This window comes from Andrographis paniculata, unplaced genomic scaffold (assembly GCF_009805555.1).
Source record: "Andrographis paniculata isolate CXL003 unplaced genomic scaffold, ASM980555v1 Contig60END, whole genome shotgun sequence".
Classification (NCBI taxonomy): domain Eukaryota; kingdom Viridiplantae; phylum Streptophyta; class Magnoliopsida; order Lamiales; family Acanthaceae; genus Andrographis; species Andrographis paniculata.
The window spans coordinates 1,844,805-1,863,041 of NW_026137596.1; the positions used below are offsets into that span (position 1 = coordinate 1,844,805).

General features: G+C 34.0%; 2 protein-coding genes across 8 annotated transcripts; one reads left to right on the plus strand and one right to left on the minus strand.

Annotated features, from left to right (window-relative positions):
• The first annotated feature begins 7,016 nt into the window (after positions 1-7,016).
• On the plus strand, positions 7,017-12,627 carry LOC127259753 (probable LRR receptor-like serine/threonine-protein kinase At1g06840). Its single transcript, XM_051287333.1, has 21 exons — positions 7,017-7,187; positions 7,504-7,634; positions 8,248-8,398; positions 8,483-8,554; positions 8,631-8,702; positions 8,771-8,914; positions 9,012-9,083; positions 9,153-9,224; positions 9,339-9,413; positions 9,494-9,562; positions 9,648-9,716; positions 9,795-9,866; positions 9,964-10,050; positions 10,128-10,196; positions 10,282-10,781; positions 10,878-11,036; positions 11,115-11,398; positions 11,479-11,530; positions 11,616-11,866; positions 11,943-12,077; positions 12,153-12,627. The coding sequence occupies exons 2-21, from the start codon at positions 7,535-7,537 to the stop codon at positions 12,486-12,488; spliced, it is 2,841 nt and encodes a 946-aa protein (XP_051143290.1). The 5' UTR covers positions 7,017-7,187; positions 7,504-7,534; the 3' UTR covers positions 12,489-12,627.
• A 39-nt stretch (positions 12,628-12,666) lies between these two features.
• On the minus strand, positions 12,667-18,134 carry LOC127259754 (KH domain-containing protein At3g08620-like). Of its 7 annotated transcripts, XM_051287334.1 has the most exons (9): positions 17,836-17,867; positions 16,798-16,994; positions 15,754-15,846; positions 15,573-15,661; positions 14,059-14,219; positions 13,579-13,695; positions 13,372-13,488; positions 13,137-13,280; positions 12,667-13,047 (listed from the first exon to the last, which is right to left on the minus strand). In XM_051287334.1, exons 2-9 carry the CDS (start codon positions 16,947-16,949, stop codon positions 12,892-12,894), a joined length of 1,029 nt encoding a protein of 342 aa, XP_051143291.1. In that variant the 5' UTR covers positions 16,950-16,994; positions 17,836-17,867; the 3' UTR covers positions 12,667-12,891. The 7 variants fall into 7 exon arrangements, with proteins under 7 accessions (XP_051143291.1, XP_051143293.1, XP_051143292.1 ...); XM_051287336.1 differs by lacking the exon at positions 16,798-16,994 and having other exon boundaries at positions 17,836-18,134; XM_051287335.1 differs by lacking the exon at positions 15,754-15,846 and having other exon boundaries at positions 16,884-16,994; positions 17,836-18,134.
• Between the last annotated feature and the right edge of the window lie 103 nt (positions 18,135-18,237).

The window sequence follows — 18,237 nt, forward strand, 5'->3', positions numbered from 1 at the left end:
TATAAAAGATATTTTCAATTATTTATTAAGATAATAATTTTATTTTTATAAATAATTATGTCAATTTAAAATTATTATTATTTTTTACATAAATTTATTTATAAGAATATTTTATTTTTATCTATTTTATATTCATTTTTAATGTAATACTATTATTTTTAAAATTTTATTACGAAGGCAAATAAAATTATTATTTTCAAAAAAATTTCAATTCAACGAACACTAGCTCCTTAGATACGGACTGATGTGAGAGTGGTGATTATAAATACAGCATTTTATTGTGTGGCTAACAACCTCGAACAGGAAATCTTTGGCTGTCCGGACGCCACGTCACGCACATGCACGTTAGCTGGGCCCCACTTTGACAGGATAAGTGAATGAAGCTCATTGTGGGGCTACGATCTGGTCCTCGGCCAATAGTAATTGTCCACGTGGACATACTATTTATTCATATGAGAGGAACAGATATCCAACAAAATTAAATAAATAATTCATCCAATCTTATTCGTACAAATACTTTCGCATGTCTGTCTGGACATGGACCATTTTTCTTTTTTTTTTTTTTTTAATAATAATTAAATTTTCTTTTCTTTTCTTAAAAAGTTATATGAATAATTAAATTATTTTGCTTGTTTTTCTTGCATATTTATTTCGATTGTTTGACACATGGTTGCTTATAATATCTTAGATATGTATACTACTTTTAGGTAATTGCTTTTAATATCATAATTTTTACCAGATAAAATATAATTTATTAAAGATAATAAAAAATGCCCTTTAAATATGATGGTGTGACAAATCCTTCCTATGTGTTCACAATCATATTGTCGCTCAATTAAATTTTTAGGGTGTGTTTCTGTTGTTGATGTATTATTTTTAAAAAAAATTGTTTAAATCTGATATTAAAATAATATATAGAGAGATATTTTTATTTTTTTTATTTTATTTTTTGAAAAACATGAAGTCCAAATAATAAGAATTTTAGATTTGGAGTATACAAAAAAAGACAAGTATTTATTAATCATTTTTACTAATATATCCCCAAACATATTATAAGTCTCTCTATCTGCTAGGTATGCACTTGTTACTCTTGAATATAGAGATTAAAAAATTAATATTTTAAGTTTTAAAAGTAAAAATGATTATGTAGTAATATATTGAAACATTAAGTACATATATATCTAATTAATAGTATATCTGTAATATAATGATAGTGACAAATTTATTGTTATATACTAAAATAGGTTTGTTCTTTTTTATTTTATTTTTACATATTTTTTTTTAAAAAAATTCATATACTTCGCATAAATATATATATATATTTCAAATTATTTTCACAAAATAAACACCCCCAAATAAGTGCAAATATAATTGATAAACTTGAATGGAAAGTTAATCCAAATATAATAGACGGATGAAATACACCGTGAAAATTAATTGTTGACTCAAAATAAACGCTAATGGGACGGAAAGAGTATATGTATTATATTAGCATGCACATTGTATTCAGATCATATGTATTATATTAGCATGCACATTGTATTCAGATCAATCATTATATATATTATATAATCCATTACTTTATCCGTCCCAAAAGTATATACACTACAAGAAATTATCAATTTTGTAATGAGGTTTTTTGGTTACTAAATTCATTTTTTTCCGTTACTAATGATATTAGAGACGGAATTAGAAATGAAATTACGTTAGCTACATAAATTTTAGGAACGGAATTCCGTTACAAATATACTATTTTTTTGTAGTGATAGTCTTATTATGTTGGACACAGAATTTAAGGAATATTGATATTATATTGGTAGTCGATTAAAAGTAAGGATAAATGATTTTTTTGCCATTGTGAATATATTAGTGTAAAAAGTAGTGGCAATTGTTTAATAATAATAAAAAAGTAGGGATAGTTTTATGGTGATATGGTTATTTATAAAAATAAAAGTATTATTTTAAGATGGACAAAAATTATAAATAATACTATTATATTAAAACGGAGGGAGCACTATATATTGATTAGCTCTAATCATCGTTACATGTCGCTAGCTCAACCAAAATAAATATACCCATGACCAATAAAATTGCGTCCATTATAGTTTGTTCCGGTCTTCGTACTGATTTGACCTAGTTAGTACAAATACATAAAGTATATATATATTGCCTAATAATACAAAATACAACACATATTCTAATAATACATGATAATACAACGTACACGACAATATACTATTGATTTTCAGCGCAATAAATAAAAATATATATAAAACAATACAATATATAAATTTCACAGTATAAATTTTTATACACCACAGTATTGTGTTGTCTATCCTGTGGTTGGATGCCGATTATTTAAAATTAATTTGCTAATTGACTTGACAAAGTCAGCACTCTAACCGTCGTAATCATAATTAAACACCCACAATTTTTGCATATATATACACACATGTAAGTATGGGGAATGAAATACTTCCTCCATTTCAGAACTATAGTCTAGGTTATGTTTGACACGAGATTTAAAGAATATTGAGACTCCTTCCGTCCCATAAGTAAATATCCATTTGCTTTTTGCACTTAATTTTAGAAATATTAGTATTATATTGAAATATAGTAGAAATAAAGTAGAAATGACTAAAATAACCTTATTAGTACGTGTGATATGAAGGTAATGAAATTTGTGTAATATATTGTAAGGTGTAAGAATATTTGTAATATTAGGTAGATAGTACAGTTACTAAAAGAGGAAATAGATACTTTGTTATGAGACAGACTAAAATGGAAAAATGAATACTTTGTCATGGGACGGATGGAGTATTATATTGGTAGTGGGTAAAAAGTACGAGTAAAAGACTTTTTTGCCCTTACAAGTGTATTAGTGTTAAAAATAGTGGCAACCGTGTAATAATAATAAAAAAGTAAAGATAGTTTTATAATGATATAATTATTTATGATGAAAATGAGACTGTTGTTTTAAAATGGATAAAAATAGTAAATAAGACTATTGTAGTGGGACAAACCAAGTACAATGGACCATGGGTGTCTTTGATTGAAAGTGGCTGAATAAATGAATAGGGGATGGATCAAGATCCAAACTTAGATTTGAATTAATTGTGACAAATTAAAGAGGGCCCTCAATGAATGATCAATACTCAATAAATTGAGCTGAGGCCCTTCAATTTATTTTTATTTTTTATTTTTATTTTAGATTTAATTTGTGGACAAGATTGATGATGAGAAAATTAAATAATATTTGTGGGCTTTACAAGACATGCAACATTCTTTGCCCCTTTTTACGCTTTTGGACGTTACGTGAGAAGATAGGAATAAGATATACATACATATACATTACCATAAGTCTTATTCATTATTTATTTAATCCATGTATTTAGTTTTGATGTCCTCATTGTTTCAAAATAATTAATTAGATATCGTTTAGATAGAAATTTTACAAGTTTTGATTTTTTTAAAAAATTAGATATTATATCTTTTGAGATTAAATAAATATTTGAGGTTAAATTTTTTTAGTTATAATATAACTAAAATTCATTAGTTTTGGTCCAAATATAAAATTTTTATTAATTTTGGTTCAAATATAACCAAAACTTATCATTTTTGTCCTAGTATAACCAAAATTTATCATTTTATGTTCAAATATAATTTTTTTTTTTTTTATCAATTTTAGTCTCAATATAACCAAAACTCATCATTTTTTGTCTCAATATAATCAAACCTTATTTTTTTTGTCCCACCGTCAACAAACCGACCGAAAATGTTGACGTGAAAAGAAATCAAACCTTATATTTATATTTAAAGAAATTGCACAATTTTGTAAGTCCATGTCAGTATTTTTCGTCGGTTTATTGATGGTGGAACAAAAAAAAGATAATGTTTGATTATATTGGGACAAAAAATGATAAATTTTGGTTATATTGGGACTAAAATTGATAAAAAATTTATATTGAGACCAAAAATGATGAGTTTTGGTTATATTAAAACAAAAAATGATGAATTTTGGTTATATTGAGACAAAAAATAATAAAAAAATTTATTTTAAGTTAATTTGTTCCCCTCGTCTCTAGCTAGCTGCGAAGCTGTCTTTATCATTTTTTATTCGTTGCAAAATACTAATAATAAAAAAATAAATAAAATAAAAACACTTGACTTTATGGGCCTAGAATAGAGGTAGGCTTGGACTGATACTTTAGCCCACACAGGTCCAAACCTACAAACAAGAACATTACATATATATATATATTTAATAAAATCCTTTAATATTAAATGCAAATTTAAAACCATTTTTATTATTTTATTATTATTATTATTATTATTATTATTATTATTATTATTATTATTATTATTATTATCATCCGTAGCTCCGAGTTTGAAAGTGAATAAAAAATATTGACTTGACATTATCAAAGATGAAAAACTTGAGGAAATTAAAGTTTGGTCACCAAACTTTTTATTTCTTTTGATTAATTACATCAAGTGGTTGCTTGTTGGTGGTCCTAAATATGTTATACATATTGTGAGATATTGAAAGCAACATTTTAAAGTCAATATTATAAAATAATAGAATTTAAACTAATGTAATTTGAAAAATTCATTGTTCTGTAAAATATAAATAATTTTAATGATATGGTAATAATATGGCTATATAAAATGAGTTGAATTACACTGGAAAAAAAAAAAAAAAAAAATTCCTATGTGACAAATTCAATCGAGCTAAGGTCATATGTTTCTTTATTACATTAATTCGGCCATCCTCTAAAAAAATAAATATTTTATAAAATTGGCTAAACTGTACAAAATCTAATAGTGGTTTCATAAAATTGAATCAAATTCCCTATACTTTTAAAATTACGTCAAACTCTCTCGTGGTTTTATAAACTCTGCGTCTAGCCCCCTCGGAGGTTTTTATTTAACTTTATTTGACCTAAATGCGTCCACACTGCGAATAAATTTTTAGAATCTCAATTTTTAAACCCCTAAAATTACAAATATATTCATTTTTCTTATATTTAGTCTAAAAAATAATAATAAATATACTAAAAAATAGTTATTTTTTTCAAGTTTTAAGAGTTTATTTTTACTATTTTTTAAGGCTAAATATAAAAAAAATAAATATATTTGTAATTTTAGGGGTTTAGAAATTGAGATTCTAAAATTTATTTGCAATTTGGGTGCATTTAGGTCAAATACCGTTAAATAAGGATTGTCGAAGGGGGTAGACGTAGAGTTTATAAAATCACGAAGGAGTTTGACGCAGTTTTAGAAGTATGAGAGATTTGGCGCAATTTTATGAAACCACGTATATATTTTGTACAATATAATCTATAAAATTTACTAAGTATACATTCAAAAAGTAAAGACCAGCGTACTATTAAATAAATAAATTTTTTAAAAAGATTAATAATTGCGAATATCATCTTAAGCATGCATATTATGAATGGGCCGTGGTTGACTTAGAATTTTTATAATAATAATTGTAACAATGATAGTGATTAGTGATAATAATGACAATTAAGGTTAATTAATTACGTTCTTAAAAGTTTCCATTATAAAGGGTAGATGTTAATTTGTGTCTTCATAGGGGCGGGGCACGTGTTACACGTCGGTTTATCAAATCCTATTTTTTCATAAAAATAAAATGGGCAATAAGCCTAATCAAAAAGTATAGGTAACATTTTATTTCTTTATTTATACAGTATGCAATTATATCATTTTGTATGAAATAAAAATATTTCTTTTAACGAAATGTCAATTTAATTATTTTTTAAATATAAATTAAAAAAAAAACAAATCACGTTAAGAAATTATGTGCGATAGACAAGATTCAGAAACCCAGACCACTGGATAATTTACAAATAAATTAATAATTGAACTAAGTAATTTATAAATAGATTAATCACTTGCAAAACTTTAGAAGGAGTATATTTTATGTTAGTTTTGTAAAATATAAAAAAGAATCAAAGAAAGAAAGAGTTTTTGTCAGTCGGACTAAAAAATATCAAATTTTTATTATAACAAAAATAATTACATTTCCCATAAAAAATAATACGTGAATGAATTCGTGATCATAAATTTATGAGTTCATAAATTATTTTATACATAAAATATAAATGTCAAAATTATCTAGGGTCTATTTCTCTAGCCCAGTTTTGGGCTAGAGAGGGTTTCGGGGACAGATTTTGTCTTTTTTTTTTTTTTTCTAAAAATTATAAATATAAAAAAATAATAATAATTATAATTTAATAAACTATATATATAATATATATGTTATTTGGTAGAAAATAATTTTTTTTATAATATAAATAAATAAAAATTAAAAAAAATATATAAATATAATATAAATTTATAATTAAATTATACAAAATACTATATATTTATATTATTATATTCATACTCATCAAATCAATATATATAAAAAAAACTCTTCGCACTCTAACCAAACCCAAAAGAAACATTAAAATTCAAACTCATCTCAAAATTTAAATAAAAATCAAACCTAAATTTTTCCAAAAACTTCTTAAAAAACACACCCCTAGTAATAATAAGTAAATATATATATATACACATATACACAATGTTGTATTTAGGACAAAAATGAACACATTTCTTAATCCACGTTAGTAGCCACACTAGAGAGATTAGTTGAGGAAGAAAGATGGGCAATGATTAATTGATTATTATTATTAACGTGTGTGAACTGCCCAAAGATTCCATCTTTTTTAAAATCTCTCTCTCTCTCTCTCTCTCTCTCTTTCTCTCTAAATAAAAAAATAAAAAAAATAAAAAAATAAAAAAAATAATAATAAAAAAAAGGTTGTGTTGTGCATTGATATTGATTAATTGGTTCATGAATCAAACTGCCGCCACCAACTCCCCCGCCAAAAGTCAACACTCCTCAACGTATATCCATTTCTTTCTTTCTTTCTTTCAATAAAATATTAAAAATTAAATATAAATATAAAATACCCTCCAAAATAAAATCACACCCAAAACCCTTCTATCTCGAAGACAGACAGGGTTCCTTTCACCTGTACAATCAGCACAAATATTCTTCACAATCAATGCAGAATCGGTCTAATTTCTTGCCCTTTCTCTCTCCTCAAGGTTACAACCTCTCTCTCTCTCTCTCTGCACCTGTCTTTTTGAGTATATGCATCATTTATGTTGAGGTACACTTTTTTGTAAACAAACAGAATGTGTGAATATGGATTGTAGTATTTCGTGATTAATAATATTGTTTGCCTTATTATGTATTTTGCCCTAAAATGGCTATTAATTTGGTTCGATTGGATTAGGGTTTGGTGATGTTGATGTTGAAGCAAACATTTCTGATTTTTTTTTGTGTAATATAAGATTTTTATTGTTCGTCAAAAAGTGGAGTTAGGTTTTGACCTGTTTGATGATCATGTTTGGGAGGCCATGGATGGAATTTGGACATTCTTGATTCCTCTGTGTTAATGTTGTTTCTGTATTACATTCGATCAGGTGCCTAATTTGTATAGAGATATAGACGAGGATGACGATCGTTGTAGCTTCGAAAATGGCACTGATCTTATGCTTGTGTTGCTGCTTTTTGCTCATCCATGTCGATTGCCAACGAACGGATCCGAATGAAGGTACTTACTATGTTTCCAAATTTCCTCAAAGCCAAATTTAGGACAAGAATTAGTTGTCTGAATTCTTTCTATGCAAGAGGAGATTCAACTATGGATTCTTAGCATATGTAAAGTGATTCCATAAGTATAATTTAAACATTTCGGGCGCATTTGGTTCTCGTTTTTTTTTAGGTGAAATAGTCGTCGAATGGATGTTTGTATGAAAAACCAGAGCCAATCAAGACAAAGTTTGTCTAAATTCTTGCAATGAAAGAAGAGATTCAACTATGGATTCTTAAGATATGTAAAGTGACTCCATAAGTATAGTTTAAACATTTCGGGCGTATTTGGTTCTCGTTGTTTTTTAAGTGAACTAGTCGTTGAATGTGATGTTTTTAATGAAAAAACAGAGCTGAGCAAGAAAAAAGTTTGATTTAGTTGTCTGAATTCTTGCAATGAAAGAAGAGATTCAACTATGGATTCTTAAGATATGTAAGGTGACTCCATAAGTATAATTTAAACATTTCAAGCGATTTTGGTTCTTGTTTTTGTAGGCGAAATAGCTGTTGGATATAAAATTTTGTACGAAAAAATAGTCGATCAAGAAAAGTTTGATTCATTGTGGTTTTTGTAGTGAGTGCATTGAGGTCGATCAGGAAAAGTTTGAATGATCCGGACAGGCACCTGGTGCGGTGGAATCGTGGCGATCCGTGCAATTCGTCGTGGACCGGGATTTTCTGCTATAATCGAACACTCGAGGATGGCTATCTCCATGTTAGAGAATTGTATGTCATCTTCTGTCGATCTTTGTCTGAAAAAAAAATGGAAGAACTCTGTTTTAACATGCTCTGTTTTGCTGTTCTCGACAGGGCTTTCTTGAATAAAAATCTGTCGGGAACCTTATCTCCCGAGTTAGGTCGATTATCCAAACTTGTAATATTGTGAGTTCTCATTTTCGACGCGGCTTCCTTCTTTTGTTGTCTTTGTAATAATTCTTACTCTGATTTGATGTCTTAGGGATGTCATGTGGAACAACATAAGCGGGCCGATACCGAAGGAGATTGGTAACATTACAACGCTCGAACTCTTGTGAGTGAAACGTAGTTTTTATTCGATTAATGTTCGAAACCAGTTTCTTACGAGCATTTTTCGCGCAGGCTTTTGAGTGGGAACCGGCTAACAGGATCGTTACCCGACGAGCTCGGGAATCTTGCAAATTTGGACAGGATACAAATCGACCAAAACCTGATTTCAGGACCGATACCTCGGTCATTCGCTAAGTTACAGAAAGGAAAACACTTGTAATAATTTTCCCTCTCGGCTCGGTTATTCGTTTTTTTAAATCATCGATTACTTGTTTGTGAGCTTACTTTTGATCGTCATATGTTCTTTGAGCAGCCATATGAATAACTGTTCCCTCAGCGGGCAAATCCCGGCGGAGCTGTCTCGCCTGCCGGTTCTCATTCATCTGTAAGTCGAATATGTTCGAATTTTTTGTGTTTTCGAGGTTGTTATGATAAATAAAATCTTGTCCTGAAGGTTGCTCGATAACAACAACTTATCTGGACCTCTTCCACCGGAGCTGTCTGAAATGTCGAATCTACAGATACTGTACGGCATAATTCGATCATCATCGAAGTTTTTTTGTTTCGATGCATTGATCTTCTGTTTTTCTTTCTCCCCTTTTCGTCATATCATTTTTTTTTCTTTGTTGGGATTTTCTAGACAACTGGATAACAACAACCTAAGCGGGAGCTCGATCCCGCCTTCGTATGGAAACATGTCGAGCCTGCTCAAGTTGTAAGAAAACTACAGTCTTGTTCGATCTTTTCGTACGAGGTAATGCTGGTGGTAATAACATGATCTTCTGGATGTATCAGGAGTGCGAGGAACTGCAGTTTACAAGGTTCGATTCCCGACTGGAGAAATAATCCGCAACTTGCTTACATGTAAGTCGATGTTTTATCCGAAGAAACATATTTTGCGCGCTTTTATGTATCGAATGTTGTAATAACTCGACGTTCTCTGTTTCAGCGACTTGAGTCTAAACCATCTGAATGGAACCATACCGTCGGGCGCGCTCTCGAAGAACATCACAACTATGTAAGTATTCGACTTCGTACTCTGCTAATGTTTTCAGACATCCCGATACTACGGACATGCAATAACTCCATTCTGCAGCGATCTATCGTCGAACAACCTGTCCGGAACCATTCCTGATAGCTTCTCAGAGCTTCCTCTTCTACAAAAACTGTAATCCGCCGTCGCTTTTACCCTACATTTTTCGAAAAACTTCGTATGCAGGCGCAGATTTTCACTAATTTTCTTTATTCGTTTTTTTTTTTTGAAGGTTGGTGGCGAACAATTCGCTGAATGGCTCGATTCCATCGAGTATATGGCTAAACCGAACGTTGAACTCAGCCGATCGACTCTTCTTGTAAGCTCATCATTTCGACTGAAGAAAACTGACATATCCCGAGTCTTATACGATACTTTGTCTACATTATTTTGTAGGGATTTCGGGTACAACGAATTTTCGGGTATTACCGGCGTCCTCGCTCGACTACCTAATGTCACCATTGCGTATGTCGTTCTGTTCCGTGCATTCTCCGTTGAGATTTCGATAATTTGCGTTTACATTCTCGACTTCTCGTCGCCTTATTCTCAGGCTTGAAGGAAATCCGATATGCTCGAGGGGAAATCTCGACGAGTTTTGCCTGCCTCACGTCGAGGAGTTTGGCAACACCGTAAATGCGACGAGTCTCGTCGATTGTCCGCCTGAAGCATGCCCGCCTCCTTATGAGTACGCTCCTGCATCCCCGACGGCGAGATGCTTTTGTGCAGCCCCCGTGCGGATTGGATACCGATTAAAAAGTCCTTCTTTCTCGGATTTTTTACCGTACGTCGATCCTTTCAAGGAGTACATAAGCTCGGGGCTTGAAATGAACTCGTCTCAGCTAGACATCGAGTCTGCAGCGTGGCAAGAAGGACCCCGTCTTCGAATGTACCTCAAGATATTCCCGGCGTACATCAACGATAGCGTGAGGATGTTCAACCGAAGCGAGGTGTTTTGGATTCGCTCGATGTTCGGAGGATGGAAGATTCGCGAAAGTCACGTGTTTGGACCGTACGAGTTTCTTAACTTCACGCTTCTTGATCCTTACCGAGGTGATTTCGATGGAAGTTCTTCGATGCTTCGTCTGGTTATTACGACGGTGTTTCTTGTCCCCGATTCGTAATAATCGTAGTTCGTTGTGTTTGTAGATGTTCCTTCTCGATCTTCGCCGGGATTGAGCAAGGGAGCGTTGGCTGGAACTATTCTCGGAACTATAGCCGGATCCGTGACGATATCCGCATTCGTTTCGTTGTTTATCTTGCGACGCCATATGAGGAAGCACCACACGTCGATGAAGAGACGAAAATGTGAGTATCGTATCGTACGAGAGCGATACACGATCATCTCGCTAAATGACGAATCTTCATAATCGCGATGTTTTTCAGCTTCGAGGATCTCCATGAAGATCGACGGCGTGAAAGACTTCACTTACGACGAGATGGCGCTGGCGACGACCGATTTCAATAGCTCGACGGTCGTCGGGCAAGGTGGGTACGGAAAAGTGCATAGAGGAGTTCTCGGCGACGGGACAATCGTCGCAATAAAACGCGCTCTCGAGGGGTCGCTGCAGGGGGAGAAGGAGTTTCTTACAGAAATACAGCTTTTGTCGAGGTTGCACCACCGGAACCTCGTATCATTGATCGGATACTGCGACGAAGACGGAGAACAGGTACGGTAGTTCATCGATTTCTCGAGCTATATTCCGTTTGTTCGATGCTTCGCTCGTGTTCATCGACGTATTTCCTGCAGATGTTGATCTATGAGTTCATGCCAAACGGAACCTTGCGCGATCACCTATCGGGTAATCCTTTCTCGAAATCGATCTTTCATGTTTACGAGGTTGCATGAAGAGCTAACGATGTTTCGCATCGATGGTCTTATTACAGGTAAGACGAAATCATCGCTACCATTTTCGATGAGAGTGAAAATCGCGCTATGCGCGGCAAAAGGCGTACTTTACCTTCATACGGAGGCCAATCCTCCGATATATCATCGCGACATCAAGGCGTCTAACATATTGCTCGACTCGAGATTCAATGCGAAGGTATCCGATTTTGGGCTTTCTCGATTGGCTCCAATTTCCGAGCTCGAAGGAGACGTACCTTCTCATATATCAACCGTCGTGAAGGGGACACCGGTGAGTATAACAGTATAATCCCGGTGCGGATAGTTCAACGATATAATACTAAACCCCTGGCTTTAACGACATGCAGGGATATCTCGATCCCGAGTATTTTCTTACTCACAAGCTGACGGACAAAAGCGACGTCTATAGCCTCGGCGTCGTGTTTCTTGAAATGCTTACCGGAATGCACCCAATATCGCACGGCAAGAACATCGTCCGGGAGGTATGCGTTGTTGTTTATCGACAATTACCGGGACTTTCGAAACTCATCATCTCAGGCACATTTACTGTGATTCAGGTTAACGTCGCGCATCGCTCGGGATCCATATTCACCATCATCGATGAGAAGATGAGGTCGTATCCATCCGATTGCGTCGAGAAGTTCATCGATCTGGCACTCAAGTGTTGCCAAGACGAGACTGCGAGCCGGCCATCGATGGCCCAAGTAGTCAGGGAACTCGAGACCATCTGGCAAATGCTGCCGGAATCCGATGCCAACTTGACAGATTCCTCGGCAAGAGATTCCGGAAGCCTCCCGGAGACTCCGCCGTCCTCGACGAACCCCTGTGAGTCTTTGGATATCTCGGAGACCGCGCTCATCAGCGGCACGATGCCCACCGTGGCGCCGAGGTGAGATCGGTATATGCTGATAGAACTGTGCATAGGCCATTCGTTTGAGATTTGCAGATGTACATAATGTTCGTTGATTCCTTTGTAAACCCAAATTCAATCATTCTAACAAATTATTCGACGTTGTCGTCTTCTGTAAAATCGAAGCATAGTTAAGTCTTATAACAGTAACGAAAACGACAACGAAGAAGAAAACGAAGGTTCGATAGAAACAGAGTCTGGTCATCTGAGAAATATACACAAACAGAGAAGCAGGAAGATCCAACAGTCATACGGTGTAGTAATTTATTCGAGTCGAGCAGTCGCTACCAAAATAACGAAAAAAACGCAATATTTACATTTCGTCGGCTTTGTAGAGTACCTTGTTGTTCTTGAGCAGACGGGGATCAATACGCACGACATGGTCCTCAACGAGTTTGTTTAGGATCATTAAGATGCTTCTTTCCATTAGAGACGGAGGGAGACAAGCTCCCGCTTGGCTGGGGACTCTGTGCTCGACTATTCTTGATCATGGCTAGTTCTCGGAGTTGTTCTTTCTTGTAATAATCTTGCGCCTCGTCATCCTGCATTTCGAATACAGATAAGATAAATTGTAAACAGAGAACCCTTAAACTCACTAGATGTATATATAAGATACGGACAATGAACATACCACGGGTATAAGCCGTTCTTCAAGGATCTCTTTTGCCTGCATCAGCCTTCCATCGCTAAAATTGGCAGGCGATTCCGCCTCAATCAGAATGTGCAATGGCTCATTTAAATGCTCATATCCAGGTTTCCCCCTCAGTTTCTCTTCCTACAGGTCATAATCAAATAACAATCGATAACAGGCATGTCACAACTGAATTGTAGTATATACTAGGTAAACTACCGACAAAAGGAATTACCTTGTTGGGATCCTTTACCGAACCCCTTCCCCTGATATAAATGCGACAGCCAGTAGAAGCTTCTACTCGCTTGAGGGAGTTGCCACGGGGGCCTAAAAGTCTACCCACAAAGTTGTACTGCTTGTGTTCAAAGAGAATCAATAAGCAGTTCACTCTGTAGCATCGGATAAGTTGAAATAAAGTTACGAAGTAGGGTACGTGGCTTACATCCGGATATTTATCAACTGGTATATCCAAGCGCAATACCCTCCTCACCGAAAACAAATCTGGATCTCCCTGAGCTGTTTGCCTGTCCATGGTCATACAATGCGGCCCCCGAAGTATCTGTCGAGCAAACAATGCAGTGATTGTAAGATAGGGAGCATCAAAGTGTATACATGAAGAGAATAAAAAGCTGGATCCAGATAGGGAGCAGTGTATATGCAAGCTTTACGAGTCCATACAATGTTCGAGAGTTTACTTGTAAATGTGAGTATATAATTCCATATATAACTTTGCAGACAATGTCAAGCTCCTAAAAGTAAGATGAGAATGTCGAGAACCTCATATCATTTGAATTAAATAAACAACACAAGAAGTTAGAGAAACAGAGATTTGAGATTTTCTACACTCAGATAAAGGCTTCAAAGAGATTGACATGATGAAATATAATGAATTTGTATTGAACATCGTTATAGCTTAGCTCACCTCAGGTTTAATGGTGTGAGAGCCATTCCCATTCCAGTTACTACTTCCTCCAACATCCGGCATCACATTCATTGAAGCCAAGGGGCTACGACTGCTTAGCTGAAGTTTGTCATAATCTTCGAACACTTTGGAGGCAAACATCCCGGAAACTTTTGTTATCTCTGTCAGAATAGTAACCAGAAGATTGTATCAAAGTACTCATGTGCAGGGGGGAATGATTTCACTAAGATTTTGATATCTCACATAGATCAAACTAATTAGCATATCTTGTTTGATGAAAGCTTGAATGCCAAAATATAAATTATAGATTTCAAAATAAGAATCAAACTAGATGAATACATTAAAATAGTGGATGTAACCGAGAGCTGACTTCATCCATTCAAGTGGGCAATGAATCAAATGCATTAAAGTGTCAAATTATACCAAAATCTATCCCATACAAAGTTCTTATGATGTTCCTCGCTAACTATTGAGCTTGAATTGAGCTTAACGTGACACAAATTGACTTTGAACTCAATAAGCTTTCAATATGTGCGCTCTGACGGACTCAAGCTTTCCATACCCAACTCAAACTTGAGCTCGATGATCTTAAACGTCACAACTTGTTTTCACTCTTACTTCTAAGCAACTTTTTGCTTCATTTAAAATCAGAACAGAATGAACTTTTAGTAGGTGACTTTTTTGCATATCAAACATGTAATGAATGGAAACAAAGCTTCAAGAAAACATTTACCACAGCTATTACTCTCTATGCTAGAAAAAACAAGAGATTTCATCATATGATTGCTCAGCAAATTACCATAATAAGCACATTATTCATCAATGATATTAATGTGGCTTTAAGCTCCATCAGAAATTTCACACAAACCGATTTCAAAGCTAATGAAGAGAATTGTCCTTAATCTTCAGTCACAAAGTCAGGTACTATATTCGCTAGATTCATCACCAAATATAATCATCCATAATATAACTCAGTGATATAAAAATGATCTGTGGTGGTGATCAAAAGATAGTAATGCTTACGCATTCCCCTGTCACATGAGCAACGCCTTCTGTAGCGCATTAAAAAGCATCTTTTGATAAATGTATTTGTCGTGTTGCAAACCTTAGACGTATGAAACAAAACCCACCGCTTAAACCTCAACCACCTACTCAACCTTTATTGCTAGTGAAAGAAAGGACTTTATTAGATTATCCCAAAATAAAATAAAATAAAATTGTGGAACTAGTATAGTGTACTTAAAAAAGTGAGTTAACTTTTATAGAAAATTATTCATTAGTAGGAAAATTTTAATGATCATCAGAAATAATCATATGAAGATCGAGAATTCAGAGGCTAATAACCATAAATTACAGTAGATTATTCAAATGATTCAGAATAAAGATCACATATAGATTTCCTTTTCACGATAAAAAACATGCTAAACACATAACTATGATACTCATAACAGATGGCTAAAACAAAGCTCCAACAACGCTAATACCATATTAAACAACTGAATATATAAATCAACCTTGATCCAAAAGCCGGTCACAAATAGGAAACACTTGTTTGAAAGGTCCAAGCTTCTGCATCTCTTCCAATAGCTCTGCCAAGTATTCCCTGAATCAACCAACAACACCAATATTAAACAAATTTACAATCTAAAATCAAAGATCAAGATTCCTGCAACCCAAAGTTGAAATGAGATGTGCCTTTCAGCATCTGATTGGATCCTTAAGTACGGTGAAGAACTGTTTCTAACTGGAAAGAAGCTCGAACTCAGATGATTCAAACTAGACATGGTTCTGTACATAGAAAAGAAAGAAGACTGATAGAAGAGAAGTAGAAGAATGGAAAGCAGGCTTTAAGATATATGCAATATATATAGCTAAAACATTCAAAACTCAGAAGAAAGAATATGGAAGACACTAGGAAATGTGTTATTTATATGTGTGTGTGTGTGTGTGTGTTTGCTTTCTATAAGAGTAGGAGGCTTAAACAGGTGGTGGGGCTAAATTTGTTGAGCTGGCCTTTTTTGGAGAAAATGAAAATGTACAGCTATCTATCTTCACTTTCATCTCTTTCTATTGTCGTAAACGTTTAAGGGTGGCTCGTCTCTGCAGTAATATTGTGTAGTAACACTAAGGATTTTACATGCAAATGTCAGCACTACAATCACACCTGTCTTTTCTATATTTATACTATGCGGGCAGTCGTCATCCATACGCATAGGGAGGTAATATCCCTATTAGTTTAATGGCTATTTGTTTAGCTTTTAGTCGCATTATTTTCTTAAAGGTATCACATGTGCAAAAATATATATATAAATAGAAAAAAAGATCAAAAGGACTGAAAATTCGGTAAGTCAGCTGAGTAAAAGCCAATATGAACAAGCTTCGGCTATGTTTGGAAGCTATTTCACATCACCCAAAATTATTCATAACATAACACAATCAAAAAAAAGAAAAGAAAAGACAGACACAATTTTGTTGTCATACGAATGATGACATAGTTATATATTGCCCTCACATAAAAAGAAATGGGCATTAGAGGCTACATTTTGATTAGGTTTTTAAGTATCAAAACGAGCGCATAACCCATTGGATCATCTTGAGCTTAAAGCTTATACAATATGATCTAGGATTATAAAATATTTCGAGCCACAGTCATCCCATGAGTATAGAATCTACATGAATGTAGACCAACCATCTGGAACATTCTGATTGAGTTTTTTTCATGAATAAAAAGTAAGTCACCTCTTAACTCTATTGGTTTCAATTATAATGACGGTGAATGAATGATTGACTAGGTGAGGAAAATTTTCATGCTTTTCAGGATTCACCAGCATTTCTCTTTGAATCCACCAAGAGATCCATTTGCATTCGCCATGCAGTCTCTGGAAATGCATAGCTTCCACAATATCAGCACATTCATTGGGAATTTTCCAGAAAATCTGCATGAGGAATGGATTAAAGCTCAGCTTCATATCAATTAACCAAAATCAAGTTTCCTCTATATCTCTAGCTGCTCCACCTAATTGTGGATATTCAAGTAGGCATTACATCATACACCCTATGGAAAAGAAACTCGCCAAACTTGAACTGCTTCAAGTGTATCCACTTGCTTTGAGAAATTCAAAACACAGAGCACTTGTAATCGTCAATCAGTTCATCAACATTCCAATTATCCAGGCTGAAAGCATTCAGGAGTAGTTATGTGCAGATCTAAGAAAACATTATTCAGATCTATCAATAACCATGTAAAATCAATCTTACTAACAAGCAACAACAATAAATTTTATGCAAAAAAGGTAATAACAAATTTTAGAGAGTACAATTTTGACATATTGAAATAAAAGTTTGAAGCTCCAAACAAAATCATCATTATACAAGATGAATTACTGATCGTATCCATATCCTGCTAAAAACAAATGAAATATCATTCTAAACTGTGGTAGAAGACTCCACTTTTGAGGGAGATGGTACTGAAAGAATATTGACAATGAACGCCAGCTTATAGGGTACAGTTTATAGCACTAGCTACTAAAAAAAACATCCGAAATTCAATCATGCCTAAAGCAAGATCAATGAAGCTTCAATCCGACTATCTTAGACAAGCATAAATAGCCCTAAATTTTATCTGGCAATTAAATAATATGAGATAATTGACCCCAACTTCAACATAATTCAACGAATATCTTCGCAACAAGCCGTTACTCATAATCAACAAATCAAAATGTAAACAGATGGACGAGAGAATATGTATATATATTATACATACTAGAAAGGGGATACCTTGGAGGAATGAAATGGTAGATTAAACCATAATCGATTCCAGTGTACACAGAATAACCTCGAAGACCATGAAAGCACGCCACGACGGCGAGAGGCTGACCATTAGCAAAGGTAACTGCACCAAGGGCCATCTTCCTCCTCCGTCACCTCTTCCACCGCATATTTTTTATCGAAAATTGAAACTTGAGGAGTACAAAAGGCGGTTGTGCAATGCGTTTCAATGGACGCCAATGAAACGGAAGCTTCAAAAGGTAGGCTCGCAGTCGATCGCCCGTCCGCCATTGCCATGAACCAGCAGCGCAGAAAAAGGCAATGATTAGATATACATTTGGTTATTAGATATATATATATAATTTAATTTTTTTTAAATAAAAAATCTTCCAAACAACTTAGCTAAAACGC

Excerpts from the sequence above, each read along its gene's own strand:
- LOC127259753 (XM_051287333.1), top strand. The coding sequence starts at position 7,535 with ATGACGATCGTTGTAGCTTCGAAAATGGCACTGATCTTATGCTTGTGT. Across the intron at positions 9,867-9,963 it reads CTTCCTCTTCTACAAAAACT|GTTGGTGGCGAACAATTCGC; the intron begins GTAATCCGCCGT and ends TTTTTTTTGAAG. Across the intron at positions 11,037-11,114 it reads GTCGATGAAGAGACGAAAAT|CTTCGAGGATCTCCATGAAG; the intron begins GTGAGTATCGTA and ends GATGTTTTTCAG.
- LOC127259754 (XM_051287334.1), bottom strand. The coding sequence starts at position 16,949 with ATGCATTTCCAGAGACTGCATGGCGAATGCAAATGGATCTCTTGGTGG. Across the intron at positions 15,847-16,797 it reads GAAACCAATAGAGTTAAGAG|AACCATGTCTAGTTTGAATC; the intron begins GTGACTTACTTT and ends TTCTATGTACAG. Across the intron at positions 13,696-14,058 it reads CTCACACCATTAAACCTGAG|ATACTTCGGGGGCCGCATTG; the intron begins GTGAGCTAAGCT and ends TTTGCTCGACAG.